This window comes from Crinia signifera, chromosome 7 (genome assembly GCF_055691185.1).
Source record: "Crinia signifera chromosome 7, ASM5569118v1, whole genome shotgun sequence".
Taxonomy (NCBI): Eukaryota; Metazoa; Chordata; class Amphibia; order Anura; family Myobatrachidae; genus Crinia; species Crinia signifera.
Genome location: NC_139223.1, coordinates 140,475,810 through 140,496,653, shown reverse-complemented (window position 1 = coordinate 140,496,653; position 20,844 = coordinate 140,475,810). Strand labels below are relative to the sequence as shown.

The 20,844-nt window shown below is 40.3% G+C and overlaps 1 protein-coding gene across 1 annotated transcript in view; it reads left to right on the top strand.

The window, feature by feature from the left end:
• The window catches only part of THSD7B (thrombospondin type 1 domain containing 7B), a 443,716-nt gene that overhangs the window by 300,772 nt on the left and 122,100 nt on the right, over nt 1–20,844 (top strand). The window contains exon 15 of the mRNA XM_083153878.1: nt 15,101–15,279. Within this exon, the coding sequence (XP_083010004.1) occupies nt 15,101–15,279 (179 nt within the window). The remainder of the gene's footprint in view (nt 1–15,100; nt 15,280–20,844) is intronic.

The following is a 20,844-nucleotide window of genomic DNA, read 5'->3' as shown; positions in this document are numbered from 1 at the left end:
GAAGTAATTACTTCAGTAGATCGTGGGTGAATTGAGGGGATGCCTGTGTCTTTTTACAAATGCACATTTATCATGTTTAGATATGGGAATAATTTTTATTATTATTATTATTATTATTATTTTATTTATGTTTTATTGGGTTCTTGTTGTTATATAATATTAGTGTGGACGGGCGGGGGAGGGGGGTTTTGGTGGGGTGGGGAGGGTGATGGAGGGTTGTGTAGGGTGGTGAAAGGGGGGGTGGTGGTGTGGTGGGGGGTGGGGTGTGTGTGGGGGGGTGGGGGGTGTTGAAGGGGGGGGGGAGAGAGGAGACACGTAAGGCTAATGGTCGGGGTAGTACAAATACAATATTGGACAAATAGGGGTATCTATGGAAAGTCTAGTGTCTAGATATGTACATATATACATCACAGTGAGCACACAATAAGAAGGCAGAAAAACAGAAAAAAGCAAGAAAAAAGACAAGATAATTGACTATTCAGTTTTAAGTTCATGGTGCCAGACTGAGTAGACAGTGATGGCATAGTCTCATTTAGTACATGTCAAAAAGATGGAGAGGGGGTTGTTCTCATTGAGTCGTTTGGGGGCTAAAGTGTCCAACCTGTGGATCCACCGGCTCTCTAATTTCCTTAGGGATAGGCCACGGTCGCCTCCGCGGGGGGGGGGTTGGGGGGACCTGGGTTGACTCTTTTTACACTGAATAAATTACTTGGTAGAACTTTCAGTGTGAAAGGGATATCCCAGTGATTGCTGTTGTATCTCAACAAAATATACCACAAAATTAGAAAAGAAGAATAAAACCGCACATTACAAAGGATATTCTTTTGATTTTACAAAAAAAAAATCAAATATACTGTAATATCTTTTTGTATCTTCGCCCCTTTCATTATTATAAATAATCCCACAAATATGTTGCTTCGTAAAAACATTTTTCACTATGTGCACCGGCCAGGTTATATCATGCAGGTTACATCAGTATTACAGATAATCTTGTTTCATTTACCAGTAGCTGCAGTTCTGTAATGCCTGAGATAAGGCGATTCAGCTTACATGAGATGTTCCTATTATAAAATGGATGTCGTTGCCGCAGGATCAAGATATTGTTCATGGGAGTTGTAGAAAAGCTGTTACCAGGCGATAAAGTGTTAGTATTTGAAGGGCCAGCATAGCATGAATAGAGCCGGAACAGTTTGTCAGAGTTTCTGTATATTGTGCTGAAAGGTGCCATCTCGTTCTCTAACTTATCACATGTTGCAGACATTTAGCATCAGGAGGGTCGCTGCATTTCAGTATAATGCACAAGGTGGGAGAAGGAATCTAGATGCAGCTTTACGCTTATTAACCCCTTCAGTGCTATGTCCGTAAATTTTCCAGGCTAAGTTTCACTACTGGCGTTGAAAAGCCCAGAAAATGTCTGTGCGTGCCACTGATTCCTAAGTGTGTGCCAGTGATGCCTCCAGTGGTGCACAGGCTGGCAGCATCAACCACACTGCCGCTCCCCCCCTCCATCATCGCTCACATCTCCCCCATAGGTTGCACACCGCTCCTCCCCGCTGATCAACCGGGTGCCCAAATGCACAAGCGTCCGAACAAGACTGAGTGACCCCAAGCGGCCAAATGCCCGAGGGGGAAAAAGCAGCGGAAGAGCAGTTGCAGCCCCTTCAGTGATGAGTATTTCTGGGGCAAAAAACCTGCCCTGGGTGGTCTGCCATGCCCCAGAAAAACCTACCACTGAAGGGGTTACATTTATTTTGATGGCAGGTGCCATGCAAATTAAAGACTGAAGTGACATCAGTGATAACTGTTCTGTTATCTACAAAAGAAAGGCATCCGGATGTCAACCAACAGGTTGAACACATACTGTATGATCAACGTACATATGGTCGGCATGGTCAAGGTCAACACCAGAAATACTGTAGTTCAACATGGGCTATGGTCGACACATGAAAAGATGGTCCATGAGTTTTTTTGTGATCTGTTTTAATTTTTTTTTTTACTTTTCCATTTCCAATTGGGAACCAAGCGCATGTGGACCTTTTGAGGGTCGATCTGAACATTGTCAATCAGGGCATTGTCCACCTGATATACCACATCCCAAGTATTTGAATATTGTACAATACATCGTTTTTTATACTCTGCGCCGGTCTATACAATTTTCTCTCCTAAACACTTGTTAAATCACCGTTCCATGGCAGCTACATTAGAATCTAATGTGCTATGGCCACGGAAGCAAAGGTCATAATAATTTCTTCCAAAGATTACATTATTATCGCAGGGCTTCCTTCAGTATTTTCTTACAATCTGATAAATATGAGCAGATCACATTTCCCACTAAAAGGATGGACTTGCATTTAAGGGCTTGGAGGAGAATTCTCCTCCAATTGTCCTTTGATACATTTCAGTGATGCTAACATAATGTGACAAGTTTGTGGAGACACCAGTTTTCACATTATTTTAGTAAAAACAATATTGATACATATGTCCCTAAGTTAATTGTGGAGAAGCGCAACCTGACTCATACTGTAACGAGCCATAAGTCACTACTGGGGTACAGCTCATGCATTCCTCTGTCGAGTTTTGCGTCTTGAAAGAGGAGAGATGGGCAAGTGCCCCCCTCCCCTTAATTCAGCTCTACATGTACTGTAATATCCTCTGGTGAACACCAAAGGCTCATCCTATAGCTAAATAATGAACTAAAACATACCTCCAGGATATGGGTTTGATTCAAATTTGCAAGCAATGCAAAAAAGCAGGCCAGTGGGCAAAGTCATGGTGCTCTGCAGGTGGGGCAGATGTAACATGTGCAGAGAGATTAAGTTTTGGGTGGTGTGTATTCAAACTGAAATCTACAATTGTAGTGTAAAAATAAAGCTGTCTAACATTTGTGAGCTACAGTACATGCAGAAGCAGAAACCCTGCATTATACAATATAAATGCATTTGCTCATCTTGCATTGCAACATGGTTTGTACCAGACACATAAGTTCTCACTCAGGTTGGCTTGGTAAGCTGCGAACATCGCAATTTACGAGTGACTGTGATGCCGCCCGGCACAATACACTTCCCTCCGCCGCAGAATCTCCTCGGAAACATGCGAGGGGATGTGTACGAGAACATATCCCCTTGCATGTGCTGCTAGCAAGAGAAATCATTTGAGGGTCGCCGACCCTTGAATGATTTGTCCTTCCTTTGCAAATAAAAGTCAGTCTCAAATGACTTCTATTTGCGAGCACCAGGATGAAGACGGGGTGGGCGGCTGAAATCGTGTGACATTCTCGACCCGCTGTGGGCCCAGTATTTTCATGGGGACGCCCATAAAACGATGGGCGTTCCCATGGTCCAGCGCCATCACCGCCCTGTCTGCCCCCGGCTCTCCCTTCCCGCTGCAAACAGCCCGGTGAGTGTGTAACTCGCCATGGACGTTCCCTGTCGGGGTTTGCATATGTGCAGAAATGCGCAAACCCAGATCATCGGGGCAGGGGCACTGTGAGTGATCCTGAATTGATCCCATAATGACTTGCTTTTTTGCTTTTTGAATCTGGCCCTATGTCAGAATTACCTTAAAGATTAGCTTCAAATTATGGAAAGGCCATAAAGCAGGTTTAGGATAAATTGGACCTACAAAGCAACACATTAGTGGGAACTTCTACTTAAGTGTTTGGAAAAACTTTCTGAGTTTTTGATTTTCATGGTAGAAATATTCCATCATACTGAGATATTGGATGAGATGTACTAAGCCTTGAAAGTGATAAATAAACCACCAACCAATCAGCTCCTACAGATGGAGCTGGCCTCATGCTTGCGGGGCTGGCGATAGAATCACCAGCCCCGCCAGCTGCCATGCCCCGCCATTCGTCAGAAGGGGGGCGCGTGCGCAAGAGACGCTCGTGCAACCCGCCGCCTCCCGCATCCCCCCTAACCCCTGAAGCGGAGAAGGGCAGGGTCCCGCTGCCCAGCTGCCGAGTGACTGGGACGTGTGTGCGTGTGAGACGCTCACGTATCCCAGTCTAATGGAGTCCCTCTCGGCCAGCTCTCATGGGGGATGGCGGCTGAGGATTCTGCCGCCATCCCCTGCAAAGACAACGCCGGCTCCATCTGTAGCACAATGGTTCCACCTCTACCCCTATGAGTCTGGCAAAAGTCTGCTATATGTTATACTGTAGATGCACAGCACTATACATTTCTGTGAATTCTATATATCTCTTCTATATAAGTAAGATATAATAATATCTTGTGCTTTAGACATAGTTTAGTGGAAATCAGGTGTATTTTGTCTTATTCCTTTTAGGCACCACTGCTGCAATAAAATGCTACTACCATTCATTACAGGCCTCATAGCATTATCCCAATCAGAAACCCATTGAATGCTTTTACTGCATTCCGCTCTTTCCAGGGAGGTGTAAGAACTCTCTCCGGCACTGCAGGTCACGGAGCGGTGGAACACGACGTGCTGACTGCAGTTATTACCTGTCACTTCTACAGAGCAAGTGACACTTCTATAGAGCTGCTGCTCACAGAGGTACAATGTATTCATGAGCATTACAAGAGCAAATCAAATAGAATGAAAAGATAAAATACCAAAGAGAAAAGACCATGCAGAGTCTCTATTCCTACGCATTGGGAACAAAAACTTTAAGTTTTTCTTTTGTGAAAAATTGGAAACAAAATCCTCTTCTAATTAACAAAGCACCTTTCTTTCCTGACGGACTTAAATACAAATTAGTTTGTGTAAAATGCAGCCAATATAATTGACGAATATACAGTATTTGTAAAACTTAAGTAGCAAATTGCAGCTGAGGCGACCAAAATAATATTTGAATGTATTGGGGGGGCATGAGTTTTACGTTATCCAATAGAGTTATTGTACAGAAATCTACTTAAAGGGGTAATCACATTAATTGTCCGTCTTTAAAAGATAGCTTTAGATTCAGGTATGGATTATTAGCTATCCACCAGTTAGGTCGACATTCATTGGGTTGACACCATTAGGGCGACATGCAGAAAGGTCAACATGGGTCTCAGGGATGGCTAACCTTGACACTCAAGCTGTTGTTGAACTACACATCCCAGCATGCTCTGCATCAGTTATAGCATGGCCAAATAGTAAAACTGATGCAGGGCATGCTGGGATGTGTAGTTCAACAACAGCTGGAGTGTCGAAGTTAGCCATCACTGGTCTAGGTCGACATGGGTGTAGGTTGACAGTCAAAAGGTCGACATGGGGTTTGTCACAGGTTTTTTTACCCGATTTTTTTATCCCTATTATAGCCTTTCTTTTCCAGTATATGTCACTGCCGAAATAGTAAATATATTTATATAACTTTTTTGATCTCCAACAAATCCTGACCAGAGATTTAGATACATTAGTTACATTAGTCCCAGGGATGATATCATATTTACCTGTCATGTTATTTGTATATGTAATATGAAAAATATGTGAATTACATGGTCAAATGTAAGTGTGTGAAATTAATTTAATTCAAACAAAAGTCTAACTGAAATGCATGAACAGTCAACAAGAAAAAGTGAAAAAATTAAAATAAGGGGTAAAATATTCACAAATGTGATATCCCATACATCACATTGTGTAGTGATACAGTGTAAATTAAATATCAGTGTAAAATAAAGTTTGAAAAAATGATATTATTTTTAATTTCTCTTTTCACAATCTAGATTTTAAATATTTCCCTGAGACATTGCTTAGGTTTTATTATACACTAATAAAAGTTATATTTTAGACTTACATGTGATCCTTAGTGCACCCACAACAATGCTTTCTTTCCTTGTTGGGTGTTAAAGTCTCTACATAAGTAGAGGGTAACACTTCCCATGTGGATATTAGAGTAAACAATATTTGGTACTTGTTTCCTAGCACGGCCACACCGATTTGCATCGGGGTGGTCGTGTCGGAAAAATTGCGTAGGTCGCATCGCATGCGACCAAATCACATGCGATGCGACCGACGCGATCGACGCAATTTTTACATTGAATCAAATGTGAATAGGGTCACCCTATTTTACATTGGATTCAATGTAAAATATTCCCCAGACCCCCAATTTTACCCCCTCAACGCCACCCCACGATTGACGCCAACCCGAAGCGTGGAGAGCGCAGCGAGCCCGCGAGGGGCGGCGGTGCGCGTCCTCTGACCTTTTCATACCCCTACTATCCATGTCGCCATGGAGTTGAGAATATAAAGTGTGGCGAGTGCAGCGAGCCACCGAGCCCGAAGCGTGTGAACATAACAAAAAAAAATATAGATACCCTAGCATAGTGGTTCCTAAACTGTGTAACTAGGCTTAAATGAAAAACCGGGTGACCATTGTGGCAATAATGTGGTAGTGCAGTAAAAACTAATGGGTTTCCAACTCCTGTACCATTATACACAACAGGAATGTGCTACAGTAGGGAGAACCATTGGTTTAGAGCAGTGGTTCCCAACCCTGGTCCTCAAGTACCCCCAACAGTGCACGTTTTCCAGGTCACCCAGCAGGTGCACTCATTATTCAGGCACATTTGAAAAGATCCACAGGTGGAGCTAATTATAGCACTTGTGATTCTGTGTGGAGACCTGCAAAACATGCACTGTTGGGGGTACTTGAGGACCAGGGTTGGGAACCACTGGTTTAGAGTATAGAGAATATTTGTTATTTATTTATTTATTAAGTTTCTTATATAGCGCACACATATTCTGCAGGGCTTTACAGAGAATATTTGAACGCTCACATCAGTCCCTGTCCCAGTGGAGCTTACAATCTATATTCTCTACCACATGTTCATGCAAAAACAGACAATATAGGGTTAATTTGTTGTTAGCCAATTAGCCTACCAGTATATTTTTGGTTTGTGGGAGTAAACCGGAGTACCCTGAGGAAACCCACGCCAGTACGGGGAGAATATACAAACTCTGCACGCACAGTTAGAGCCATGGTGGGAATCGAACCCATGACCTCAGTGCTGTGAGGCAGTAATGCTAACCATTACACATCTGTAATGCTGTACAGTAGATGATGATTTAACTTAAATTCAGCTGGAAATATATATAAATATATTTCTTTTTTCAATCCATAGTCCAACAGAATAAAAAAATCAGGGATACGAGAAAAGCTCAGATACAATGAACATTATTTTTTTCTGAGCAATAACAGGATAGATGAATTTGTTGATGGTACATTACATACAATTACATACAATTCACACATGGAAGTGTGATAGGAAGTGCTAGATAGTAAGGGCCTTATTTCACACCTCAGTCACTGACCAGTCTGAGAAGAGGTACTCTTTAAATTGGTTTTATGCTGACAGAGCGACAAGCGGTTATTAATATTACAAGACACCCTCAGTTCTGCATTTATGGATGACTGAACTGAGTGATTCGGTCTCAAGCTGCAACATAAGCAATATATCCACAATATATTGTACACATTCAGAATCAAGTCTCCAGATGCTTGCATGAGCTTTTCCTAAAAATCTTTACAATACAAACTATACTAGTAATTTAGTCATAGTCTATCATATCATTCACAGTGAAATGCCACAGGTACCCAAATGTAAAATTTCCCTATAAATATGGAGGAAAAATGTATAAAAAATGAAACAGCATTTTTTAAATTAAATTTAAACATGTCATATAATATATAATACTGACCTGAAGGAAGACAGAAGTAATTTCATATGACTGTTGGCGTTTAAACTACTAGGATGTGACAGAATATGTTTCATTTCAAGATTTAAAAATCAATTTTTATGGTTTGATTTATGTAGTTCTATAACAGTTAAGGTGTAGAGTTTTGGTTAATAATCATGATTTTCTGGTAAGGAATTCTCTTGCTTCTTTGGCGGTCTTCCCACCCAACGGTAGTTTGTAGCTTCATTGTTTTGTTGAAAAGAATGGTGACAGTGGCTGTTTTGTTGTAGGTCTTGATTTGCTCTTCTTGTCAATACACATGTTTAGACTTATTCTACCATACTGGGGTCAGTGACACTAACGGTCCTGGTGAGCTTTCTTGTGTGCCATTGGCAGAGGAGTTTGGATACTTTGAGCTGTTGGTAACAAAAAGACAAAAATAATGTTCCCAATTCCCCTATCAATGTGAGCCACAAGAAATGTGTGATATATTTAAACAAACAGTCTCCAGACCCACAGATAGATAGGGGGAAAAGGAGTCACTAAATCGGGCACACAATGTAATTAAGAACAGGTGTCTAATATTTAATGTGTCACCTGCAGCTCTCAAATGAGGACCTCTGTGTCTCTCAAAAAAAGCAAGAAATATATAATTTAAGCCATGCAAAGTTTAAGAGAGCGCACATGTGACACTAATAAAGATTTAAACAGTATTAATAATTTATTAATATAACAATTCATATACAATCATAACATTCATAAAAAATCACATAAAAGGACAATGAAAACCGTGGGATATGGTAACGGCCATTTTGTATCCGTTATTTGATTTATAATCTGAGGATATGGCCTCTTTTATAGAAACTTTGGTTATTAATAAACTTTTATATATGCAACGGTTAAACGGTTCATGAGGCAAGGTACTCCAATTTTTGCGATTACTACGCTGGTGCTCCAATAAATAACCACAATTCCTCACTTATTATTATACGAGGGTAGATGCCCTTTCTCTGTTTCTTGGCCATATCCTCAGATTATAAATCAATTAACGGATACAAAAGGTCCATTACCATATCCCACGGTTTTCATTGTCCTTTTATGTGATTTTTTATGAATGTTATGATTGTATATTAATTGTTATATTAATAAATTATTAATACTGTTTAAAACTTTATTAGTGTCACATGTGCGCTCTCTTAAACTTTGCATGGTTTAAATGATATATTTCTTGCTGTTGGTAACAGCCTGGAAGTTAGCCCCAATCAAAACCTTGAGTTGTTTGGTGATGGGCTTGCAGATGACTCGTATCTAATCCTTGAGTTGTTGGCTATAGGCTGACAGTTGGCCCCTATCTAGGCCTTAAAATGTTTGTAATAGGCTGGTGCTTAGCTTCTATATAAGTCTTGACTTATTGGGGATGTGCTGGCATTTGGCCTCTGTCTTAGCCCTCAGTTGTTGGTGAAGGGTTGGCAGTTTGCCACAATATATGCCCTGAATTGTTGGTGATGGGCTGGTAGTTGGCTCCATCTAAGCCTTGAGTTGTTAGTGATGGGCTGGCAGTTATCCTTGATATACTCCTATAGTTGTAGGTGATCTGCTGGCAGTTTCTCTCCCCATCTAAGCCATGAGTTGTTTGGTGATGTCCTTGCAGATCGCTCCTATCTAAGCCTTGAGTTGTTGGTTATGGGCTATCAGTTTCCCCATATGTAATTCATGAGTTGTTGGCAATAGACTGGCGATAGCCTTCCATTTAAGTCTTGAGTTATTGTGATGTGTTGGCAGTTGGGCTCCATCTTAGCCTTAATTATTTTGGCGAAGGGTTGGCAACTGGCCCCATTATATGACTTGAGTTAATGGTGATGGACTGGTAGTTAGCTCTGTCTAAGCCTTTAGTTGTTGGCTATGGGCTGGCAGTTATCCCTCATATATGCCTGGAGCTGTTGGTTACAGGCTGGCAGTTGCACCCATTTCTCTGCCTTGAGTGGTGGGCAATGGGCTGGCGGTTGGTCCAATATAAGCCATGAGTTGCTGGGGATGGGCTGGCAGTTTTCCGCCATATAAAACTTGAGTTGTTTGTTATTGGCTGGCAGTTGGCCTTCATCTTCACCCGGAGTTGTTAGTGATGGGCTGGCAGTTGGCCCCAATATAAGCTTTGAGTTGTTGGTAATGGGCTGGTAAATATCCCTTATTATCCATTATATAGGTTTTGAGTTTTTCATTGTGAGCTGGCAGTTGTCCTCCCTCTAAGGCAGGCATGTCCAATGTTGGCCCTCCAGATGTTGTGAAACTACACATCCCAGCATGCTTTGCAATAGTTTTAGCATTCTCTAATAGCAAAACGGTAGCAAAGCATGCTGGGATGTGTAGTTCCACAACATCTGGAGGGCCAACGTTGGACATGCCTGCTCTAAGCCATGAGCTGTTGTTGCCTGGCTGATAGTAATCCCTGATATAAGCTTTGAGTTGTTGGTCATGGGATGGCAGTTTTCCCCATCTATGCCTTGAGTTGTTGGTCATTGGCTGGAAATTGGCCTTCATCTTAGCCTTGAGTTGTTGATGGTTGGCATTTGGCCCCAATATAAGCCTTGAGTTGTTGGTGATGTACTGGTAGTTATCCCTGATATAGAGAGTTATCCCCAGCTCAAATTTCCAGTTTTACCGCTGAATTAGTATTGCCATTTGTTCCCCACATTCAATCTATTTCTATTTCTTAACAAAATGCAGTACAATGTTCTACTGAGTCAGAGGCACAATGATATTACTGCAACCTTTGACTCCCCATCTAAATGCAGTACTGCAGATAGGCTGCTTGTCTGTGCATCTACTCACATCCTCCATAGAGAGAGAGGAAATTCATCATCCCTATACTCCCTATCCCTGTCTTTTTAATGCACTACTTAACCCTCTATGTGCCAAGTGTTCCTGTCGGCATCTGTTTTATGCCTGTTGTGTTCTGGCATTACTGCTGTTTTGTATTTCAACTGATACTTTATTAAATATTAATTTATTTATTATCATTGTGTTTACTGACCTATATCAAACACTACAGACAAACATGGCAACATCCATAGGTTCTTCCAAAAGCCTGCATCTCTCATCCACACTCTTGGCTTGCTCATATTCCCAGTTAAAAAACTTTTTCAGAGCTATCCCTCACACAAAACTTTCCTCTAACTTCTAAATTTTTAAGCATCTTCAAACAAGCTTTTACATTCTAGAACCACCAACTTCATTTCCATAATCTATTGTACATAATTAATTCACCTCTACACTGTTAAAATAAAATGTACATACTCAAACAACCTTATGACCTTAGGCCAAAATTGCTACCAAGATTGTTGTATGACTCAAATATACAGCCCACTAAGAGAACAGTGTTCCCAATTATAAATTGCTACAGAATATGCTGGTGCTATATTAATCATACTTGCCTACCATCCTTATTTTTGGAGTAGTCCCCTGCAGCCCCAGAAGGATACAGTAGGTCACTTTCCTGGATCTTGCCACTTCCTGACCATTTCCTTGTAAACTGGGCAGGTTGAAAATAAAGTCATCTAAAGCCCTGAGGGGAGGCCTTAAGATGTAAATTATGCCATTCAGCCCTGCCACCTATCTGTGGAGCCACAAATTGCAGACATTTTCCAACTTGGGGGTGGGGCCTTTTGACATGGCCGTCCAGCTCCACCCGCCAAAGTAATGTGAAGAATCTTCTCTCTGCACTTCCCTCTAGAGAATTAAAAATAGTTAGGTGATATATCGGCCAATATCGCATCCGATATATCGGTAGCCGTGAAATGACACAAGTACCAGTAGTTAAGTACAATATAAATAAATGCTAATACATAACTAATAAAATACAGATTTTTACTTTTTCTTTATCCTCTCTTTCACCTGCCTGCAGCATATTTTCTTATTAGGACACACACAGTGACTGACAGAGGGCAAATCGGTACTTTTTTAGTTTCACGGCGGCACTTCCCAGCAGATCGCATTCTATGTAAATTGCATGCAAATTGTATGCAAATACATGCAAATATCGCACACGATTTGCATACGATTTGCATGTGATTTGCATACAATTTGATCCATGATGCGATTTAGCACATCCCCACTATCCACATCAGCCCGAAGTGTGGCGAGCGCATGCAGTAAGTGTCCTCCCAACCTGTTCATACCCCCACTATCCATGTCAGCGTGGAGTCGATTTTATAAAGTGTGGCAAGCCCAAAGCGTGGCAAGCTCAGCGAGCCCCGCGTGGGGACGCGTAAAACGAGCCCGAAGCGTGGTGAGTGGACATGGATTACTTGATGTGTATTCCGTGGCCCCTCACCACGCTTCGGGCTTGGTTTAAGCCCGCTATGCTCGCCATGCTTCGGGCTCGGTGGCTCTCTGCGCTCGCCACATTTTATAAAGTCAACTCCACACCGATGTTGATAGTGGGGGTATGAACCGGTCGGGAGTATGCGCTCGCCACGCTTCGGCTGACGTGGATAGTGGGGGTGTGTTAAATTGCATCGCAGATCGAATCATATGCAAATTGTATGCAAATCGTATGTAAATATTGGGCACAATTTGCATAAGATTTACATACGATCTGCTGGGAAGTGCCGCAGTGAAACGAAACAAGTACCGGCAAATCTGGGCAAAGTGGATAGGTGAATTCATACAAAGGGTGGGTCATTAATGTCACATTTTAATACAATAGAAATACTTTTTAAATCATACAGTATATGACTATAGTGTGGAAGTGAAGATGGTTCATGATCATTGAGACTAAACTTGTAATTCACCTTATTAAAAGAATTAATATGCAGATAATAACCTTAAAATCCTATATGGAAAAATTTACACCCCTTAGTTGAAATTTATATTAGGACAATGCAATCACTTTAAATGGGGTGCTCCTGAAGCCGACATTTATCACAGTATTTATCAAGCCCTCAAGTGATGAATTTTAGGCTGCAGATACACCAATATATTACCCATACCCTATATACAAATATATGCCTAGTTGCATATTTTGGATAATTTTTCCTAACAACCCAGCACTACTGTAGGTATATCAAAGCGCAATATGTTACTTTTATCCAAGCTCTCTGGTGCAGCTAATAAAGATATTCTCTCGCAATAGATAGAACCAAGTTCTTTCACTCTTCCCCTATTTTCCCCAGAGTTTCTCATTTATTCCATATGGATTGGACAGCGCCCTCTAAGTAGCAAAGGAGGTCTTGTTGATAAACTTGTCTCCACTTGATTACCGTATATACATACTTTACCTTCAGATCTGAAACAATCACTTAGGAGTAGTTTGCACTTAACTTCTTGGCAGTGGCGTAACAATAGCCCCACAGACCTCGCGGTGGCGGGGAGTCACTGTGTAAGTGTGGGCGCAGGGGTCTGCGGGGCTATTGTAACGCCGCTTCTGCATCTGTTGCCAGGACCAGCAGATTTACCCTCCTGGCTTCTGCTGCAATGGAAATGTACCATCACAAAATGTCCGCCCCCATACAGCAGACAGTTTTTGAGTAGGCTAGAGGAGGTGTCAGCCTTCTCTAGCCTCCTCAAAATCTGTCTGTTGTATGGGGGCAGACATTTTGTGATGGTCCGTTTTCATAGCAGCAGAAGCCAGGAGAGGAACCGGGGGACCGCAGACAATATCTGCGGGGTAGTGTGTTAACTTTACTGGGGGGGGTTAACTTTACTTGGTTACTTGTTGGGGGAGCCAAATTTTTGGGAGGGGGGGGGATCTGGTAGTTACGCTACTGTTTCTTGGTACAACTTAGCCTTGCTGGATGGAGGCACTGCATTTTAGTTGTACCTTTATTAAGTTATATATTTGTTGTATATCATAATTTTTTTTTTTTTTTTACATGTACCAAGTTTTTGATTATTGTATTGGTTCTTGTTGCAAATTAATTTATTTACTAATGCTGTATATGTTGAGGTCATATAGATGTGGTAAATGGTCTCCTTGAACTATTGTATTGCTATTATTCACTTTATTACAGCAGTAATTGATGTGATATTTGTTGTTACAAGCTATTTTTGTCAATACAATTCATATACATACATATCAAATAATATTGAAAAGGCTTGACATACAATTGACAGACACATAGAATTTTTATTATTTTGAAAAAATAATAGTATATGCTTTATAATGTTCTGGTTGGTTGGAACAGATTGCAATTGAAGACACTTAGGAAAGTGTAACCCCAGTTGGTCTCAGTTTAGTGCAATGATTCATCTACTGCAGTTAAAGGAAAATTCTCATGTGGGAAATCAGTAGATTCTGGATTATTTTCTAAAACATATGGGGAGTTTTCTATATACAGCAGCCATCAGACCTCCTAACTGGAGCTTGGGAATACAAATTCTCATTACAATAATAAAAATGTTCATTACAATTAATTTAATGGTTAAACAAAGTCCAATTAGAGCTACATCTGCTTAAAAATCTGTTTTAGAAAGTGGATGAATTTTGCTGAGTACCATGGCCTTGCCTAGTCTAATATCTAACTGTGGTTTATGTTTTAGAAAACACGAGTCCTACTATCACTATCATCATCTGCATCACAGAGTTATTTTACCTACAGAGGGGCTAAGAGTGCAAAGTGTTATTAAATGTCATCCACTTTTTAGAGTTGTCCCATCTTCCATTGACATACTGTATGGGAGGCAAAAAAGTCTGCAGATTGCTTGGCCAGAACTCCCAGTGCTAGAATGCACATATAAGTGATGCATGCCATACATCTAGTAAATGCTGATTGGTGATCCAATCTGCCAATCAGCAAACTCTGATGATTGAGCATTTGCTAGTGGAAATCAGTGAATCAAGGATTTATTGTTATTGTTATCAAGGTTTTATTGTCCTGATCCCTGGGACAGAAGAGGCAATGGCCACAATTAATCCCTGATGTAGACATTTTCAACTTCTGCTGTAATTTCTATATTTTTAAAATGTATTTATGGGTCTGGGAGTGCCTATTGTATGCTATTATTTTCCTAAAGTCTATGGGGGGTATTCAATCCCTGGTCACGACTGTCGATCTGTTTCAACAGCTGTGACCCTGACCCGTTTTTGACAGCATATGGCCAGGCGGGGAAAAGGGGGTGTGTCCAGGTAAATGTCTGTGGATTGTCAAGATTCGGCCGTGATCGCAACAATTAGTGATTCGGCTGTTATCGACAAAACGGGCCTGTTCTGTTGATCTGCCTCTTCAATGCTGTCAGGCAAGACAGCATTGAATAGGCACCCGCCACTATTTTCCCCGTCGGAAATAGCAGTGGGGATTGTTTGCTTTCAAAAGTCTGTTCATTTCAATTATTTTCTGTTTAAAAAAAATCATAAAAATGAGGTGTGAGTGGGTTACCTTATATTTGAGGTACGCGTGTGTTATACAGTATATAGTGTATAGAAGTTAAAGCCGCTTGTTATTTTGTCTACACCATGTGTTCTTCGTGCACTCTGCAGGTTACATTGAGGAAAAGTGTGAAATTCCATGCCCTTTTGATTGTAGACTGAGCGACTGGTCTAGCTGGACCCCATGTAGCACCTCTTGTGGACCTGGAGTGAAAATGCGATTTAAATTTCTGAAAGAAAAACCTTACAATGGAGGACGGCCATGTCCGAAGCTTGACCTTAAAAATCAGGTCAGTTCAGACTCTGTGAAACAATAATAATAGACATTAGTAACACTTATGGGCTGTTCATTTACAGTATTAAAACAGAGACATGGGAGTAAATTCACTAAGATGCGATTTTTTATTAAAGATGGGATGTTGCCCATAACAACCAATCAGATTCTACTTCTTATTTATTTTGCATCTTCTAGATAATAGAATCTGATTGGTTGCTAAGGACAACATCTCATCTTCAATAGAACTTCCATCTTAGTAAATTTACCCCATGGTGGGCATTCTAGCATCAGGACAAATAATAATGGGTGCCAGAGCCCTGCATTACAAACATAAGCAAAGTAGAACAGCAGGCTCAGAACCTGGCTGGTTGCATACATTGTTGGTTTATTCGCAATTTCTAAGCAATGTTTCTGACTTATTAGGACCAGTGTAAGCCTTGCACAGCTTGATATATGGGATAATAGGTCAGAAACAGAGGGCTAATACGCCCACAGTTTATGCAACCAATTTATTATATATGTATAAATTAGACAAGACCAAATACTTTGAAGTTCATCCTATCTATCTATCATAAGAATAATGTAATCATTAAATATTACGTTAATAACTTGGCACGCTGTGACAATACAAATAGGTTATGGATGTATGACGGGTTATGTTTAGACCTAACAGCATAATGAAACATTAATTAGCACTAATTGCTCCATCATAAATGAGGTTAACAGGCCAGGGGACACATAACAAATATACATTATATTGTGTATGCTGAGTAGCAGAAACATGAGTGTATTGGTATTGAATTCTATGAATCAGTGGACGGTCTTTGTTCTTGAGGCTTAAAGCTCTGGATAGATTATATGGACGATTTAGCATGAAACTGGAAGTACTTGATCAGCATGTTTTTCTGTGAAATTGTATTTGCGCTGTTGATTTATCTAATAAAAATGACATGTTGAATCTATCAAACATTAAAGGTTTGTGAAATAACTGAATTATTTACATTTGTTAATGTTACAGTATTTTAGACTTGGATTATCTGTTGTCACATTTCATTAAACTGAGGCATGATGGGATTAAAGAGGAGCTAGCAGTAGCAGTAGAGACCAGTGGCAAAGTTAGTAAGGGAGATACAAAGATATTTTAAGAGGATCAGCCAACAAAACGGTATAGGATTAAAGTGCTGACTATATTGCAGATAACAGTATTTTCTTGATAACTGTGTGTCACCTCGCAATGATTATCCCAGCAACAACTACATGTATGTAAGCAGTGACTTTAAAACAATACCACAATACCATCAATGGTCTCACAAAAATTACACAGGAACTGATTTTATATTGCCTACACTTTATGGTAGATATTCTGAGTATGGTGGTTGTGCCTCTATTTTAGCCTGCACATGTAAACACGTGTCTGTACACTAGCCAAGCCACCACTAAGCCAGTGATGAACATTTTACACATTACGGGGCCAATTCAGGATCGCTCGTTGCGATCCAAATTTGGGCCCAGCCCCGATGGCAGCAAACAGCTTTGGTGAATTACACACTCGCTGGGCCGTTTGCTGCTGGGAGAGAGGGCCGGTGGAGTGCAGGGGGCTGTAGCAGGGGAACACCCAGCATTTTAAAAACTCTGGACGTTCCCCTGTAGAAGCAGGTATGGAGATGCCTGTTTGGGGTGGGCATCTGGTGTCACAGAGCCTGCCCCATCTTCAGCGGACTCTGACAGTTTAGGCTGACTTTTATTTCTGACCGCATGCTAGGGGATGTGTTTGTATACATCCCCTTGCATTGTAGCAAGAGGAATCGGGGTACTTGTGTAGTTTCACGGCGCCAGCATGGAGTTGGCATGAGACAGTGAGGGTATTAGATAGCTATGAGGGCAGAGGATGTACAGAGTCGAGAGGGTATTGGACATTGTGGGTAATAGATAGATAGATATGGGCATAGGATGTAACATTGGTCAGTGTGACTTGTGCTGGCCAACAGTCCTCCCATTGCCTGCCTGTAGTAACAATTGCATGCTATACTGTGGGCTCTTCTTGGCTCCACACTACTCATTTGCTCCTCCTTTCTGGAATATCAACTTCTGGAGGGAGTGGTGTCAGCTCCTCCTCTTCTCAGAATGAGGGACACAACATAATGATGTTACACTAGTGGAAAGCAGTGCTACTCTATTGGAGAAGATGGGGCTTTCTATCTTGTCACAGGGGGTGGAGATGATGTGGCAGTATGGGCACATGATGGCTGGGACATGTCATTGCAGCCATGCCCCCGCTGTACAGTATTATGCAGAGAGATGGCACGTATGACTGAACATTACTTGTATTGGCATATGTAATTCAATCCTTAGATGACATTATCTGTCAGAGTCAAGCTCCGATTGTGGCCAGACCCTAGTCCAATAAATACCTATGTGGACCCTGAAGATACATTCAGAGGATCATACAGTGATACAGAAAAATGAAGAAAACTTCAGTTTTCTGAAATTTTACTGTAAAATAATATTTAGATTAATATTGTTAATAGTATATCTTTCCCTTAGACTTAGATAATTATGATTGTCTCAAGACATGAGGGTTCATAGCTCTTTCCTGACCAAAGGTCCACCTCAGAGGTGAAATTTAATATATTCTGGGAGTTTCCGGCTGTCTGATCCTACCTGTATTTTTAAAGGGGCAATCATTTAAGGGATGAGACTTAAAAAAATATGGGTAGACTGGCACAAAGTCCAACACAGCCTGCAACTCACTGACTATTACGTTTCACCTCAGGAATTTCCAGCAGTCCTAAAGTCAAGCTTTATTACCCCCTCCTTTGTATAATAAGTCCAAATTGTTCTAAACAGATCCCATTAATTTCTTCAAACAAAAAGATTTAAATGTATTTTTTGCGCATGGTCTGCAAGTTTCCATGCAGTGACTACCATGCATTTTACTTATTTACTGTATTTTCAGTTACATTTTTCAATGCGAAATGTAGAAAAAAGTAATCAAGAGCATGTCTGACTCTACCAATAGGTATTGTTAGGCTACTGCTTGGGGCTCCATAATCTGGGGGGCACCCATGAGCCTGACTATCACAATATTAAAGATTACTCTGAAAGGTATCCTTGTTGAATTTAGTATTCCTAAATTGTTCAAAAACAGAATGTTTTTGGAGGATTTGGACTTTTGCCTACAGGTAAATACTATCACCATGGGCATTTTGTAAGGCTTCTCATTTCTAATGAAAGGATATACATTTACCATAATCAGTGGCAGAACAAGTAATGCTGCTGTTCTCATATTGCAAGTATTATGCTAGCCATGAGTACCCACAGGGAATAAAATACAGTACTTCATTATTAAAACTTTTTTTTTTTCCGTTTCAATTTGTTTTAATATGTTTACAAACTTTATTTTAAAATTATGTTAAATCTAGAATGTCATATTATGGGCTTTCAATTCCTAGATACTGCTGTGGGTTGCATACTACACAGGCTCAGGCTCCCAATCTATTAGTTGCATCTTCTGGGTGGACTTTTGTGATTTTTTTATTTTATTTTAACTCGTTCAATCAAGAACAGACTTCAGCAGTACTGTATCCTTATAAAGTTGTCACTACACAGTACGGTGGTTGCTGAGTTACATAAAAAGGCAATGCATGTGAAAACATTCATTCTGAGGGGTACATTTACTAAGATGGGAGTTCTATTGAAGCGTGATGTTGCCCATAGCAACCAATCCGATTCTACTTTTAATTATTTTAACACCTTCTAGAACAGTGGTAGCCAACTCCAGTCCTCGAGAGCTACCAACAGTTCACATTTTCCAGACAAACTAGCTGCTGCACAGGTGCACTCATTACTCACTGACACATTATAAAAGATCCACAGGTGGAGCTAATTACTTCACTTGTGATTTATTGAGGAGATCTGCAAAACATTAACTGTTGGTAGCTCTCGAGGACTGGAGTTGGCTACCCCTGTTCTAGAAGATAATAGATCTGATTGGTTGCTATGGGCAGGATCCCATCTTCAATAGGACTCCAATCTTAGTAAATTTACCCCTAAGTCTCCCAAAAATGTAAAACAAAATCCAAGCATCTCAGAATCATAACAATCATCTATTTCTGCATTGTCCAGTTCGATCAGGGGAATCTATGTGGATTTGGAAAAACTCCTTGGAAATCCACGAAAAACAAACTGGTACGAGAATTCATGGATGTGTACAAAGACATGCACTGCTACATTAAATAAATGGGAAAATGCTAATACAATTGTTGAACTACAAGACTTGATAGGATCACCCACCAGCCTGATTGTCTACTGTTTTTCCTCCAAATCAGCAGTGAGTGTGTGATCCTTAGGATAACCCACGTTATGTTGCTGTCTGCACTTCTTGCAGAGCCATGGAAGAAGTGGAAATATAATTAAATAGGTAAAAACATTTTATGATGTATGTATTATAAAACTCTATGTTTTAACTGTTTAAAATAATTTTAAAGAAATGTCCCCAAAATTACTTATTTTGAAATAATAACCCTTATTCAGTATAATTTTATTTACAAATCTGCATTTGTTTTACTATAATTATATTGAATCAGGATAGCTAGCTATTATTAACATTATCTGATAATAAAAATCCCAAATTTTGGGAACATCTTAGAAAAAATATAAGCCAGATAAACAGTTGACTGGTGTGGTAGCGTTATTTGCAACAATAGCAAGCTGTGCCTGTGCATTATCTGACCTGGTCACAACCAAGCTGACCAGTCAGAAACAAAGACTCTACTTCCCGCACATAGGAGCAGCCGCCCGGGAAATGTAAATTAACTCCCTCATCAACCCTGTGCACCTGACGGTTTTCTTAAATCAAAGTCGCAATGGTCCTGATGTTCCGATAGTGATGGTCGCGATGTTCTGATGTTTTTTTTTCCTTTTTGGGGGGGGGGGTTATATTTTACAAATGTTAATAACATATATATTTTTCTTTTTTAATAAAATCATTTTAGGTTAATTTTAAATAAATGTTCTCAACCTAATTCAGTCATAACCCCCCCCCCCACACACACACACACACAATTTATGAGCATTTTAAAATGGTCAACATCATCAATGTTGATCTTCTGCTGTTGACCTTGTGCAATATACATTGGTGCAACTAGTAGTTGGAAGCCAGAATAGTTTATACCGTCCTTCAGAGTGACATAAGCATAATTCATTTTTCTTATTGACAGAGATCTTGGTCACATGCAGCAGGGAGATCCATAGGTCTAATTACCTGCTGGAAAGGTCAAGTACTATGAAATATAGATAGAGCCAAAGTTATCCCAAAAGGAAACTACTTTGTCTTTGGCCACATTACTAACAGATGCAGCCAGTATCATCCTAAAGTCAATTACAATATTATTTTACCTATGAATGTATTGTAGCAAATAATTTAAGTGAATAATCCTGATTACTATTACAGTTCACTTTGGGATAACGATGGCTACACTGCATATGTTGAATTAGTATTTTCACATTTACTTGGCACTATAAGGCTACATAATAAGAACTGGGGCACTTTAGTGTGGCACAATATAAATTGGAGGCA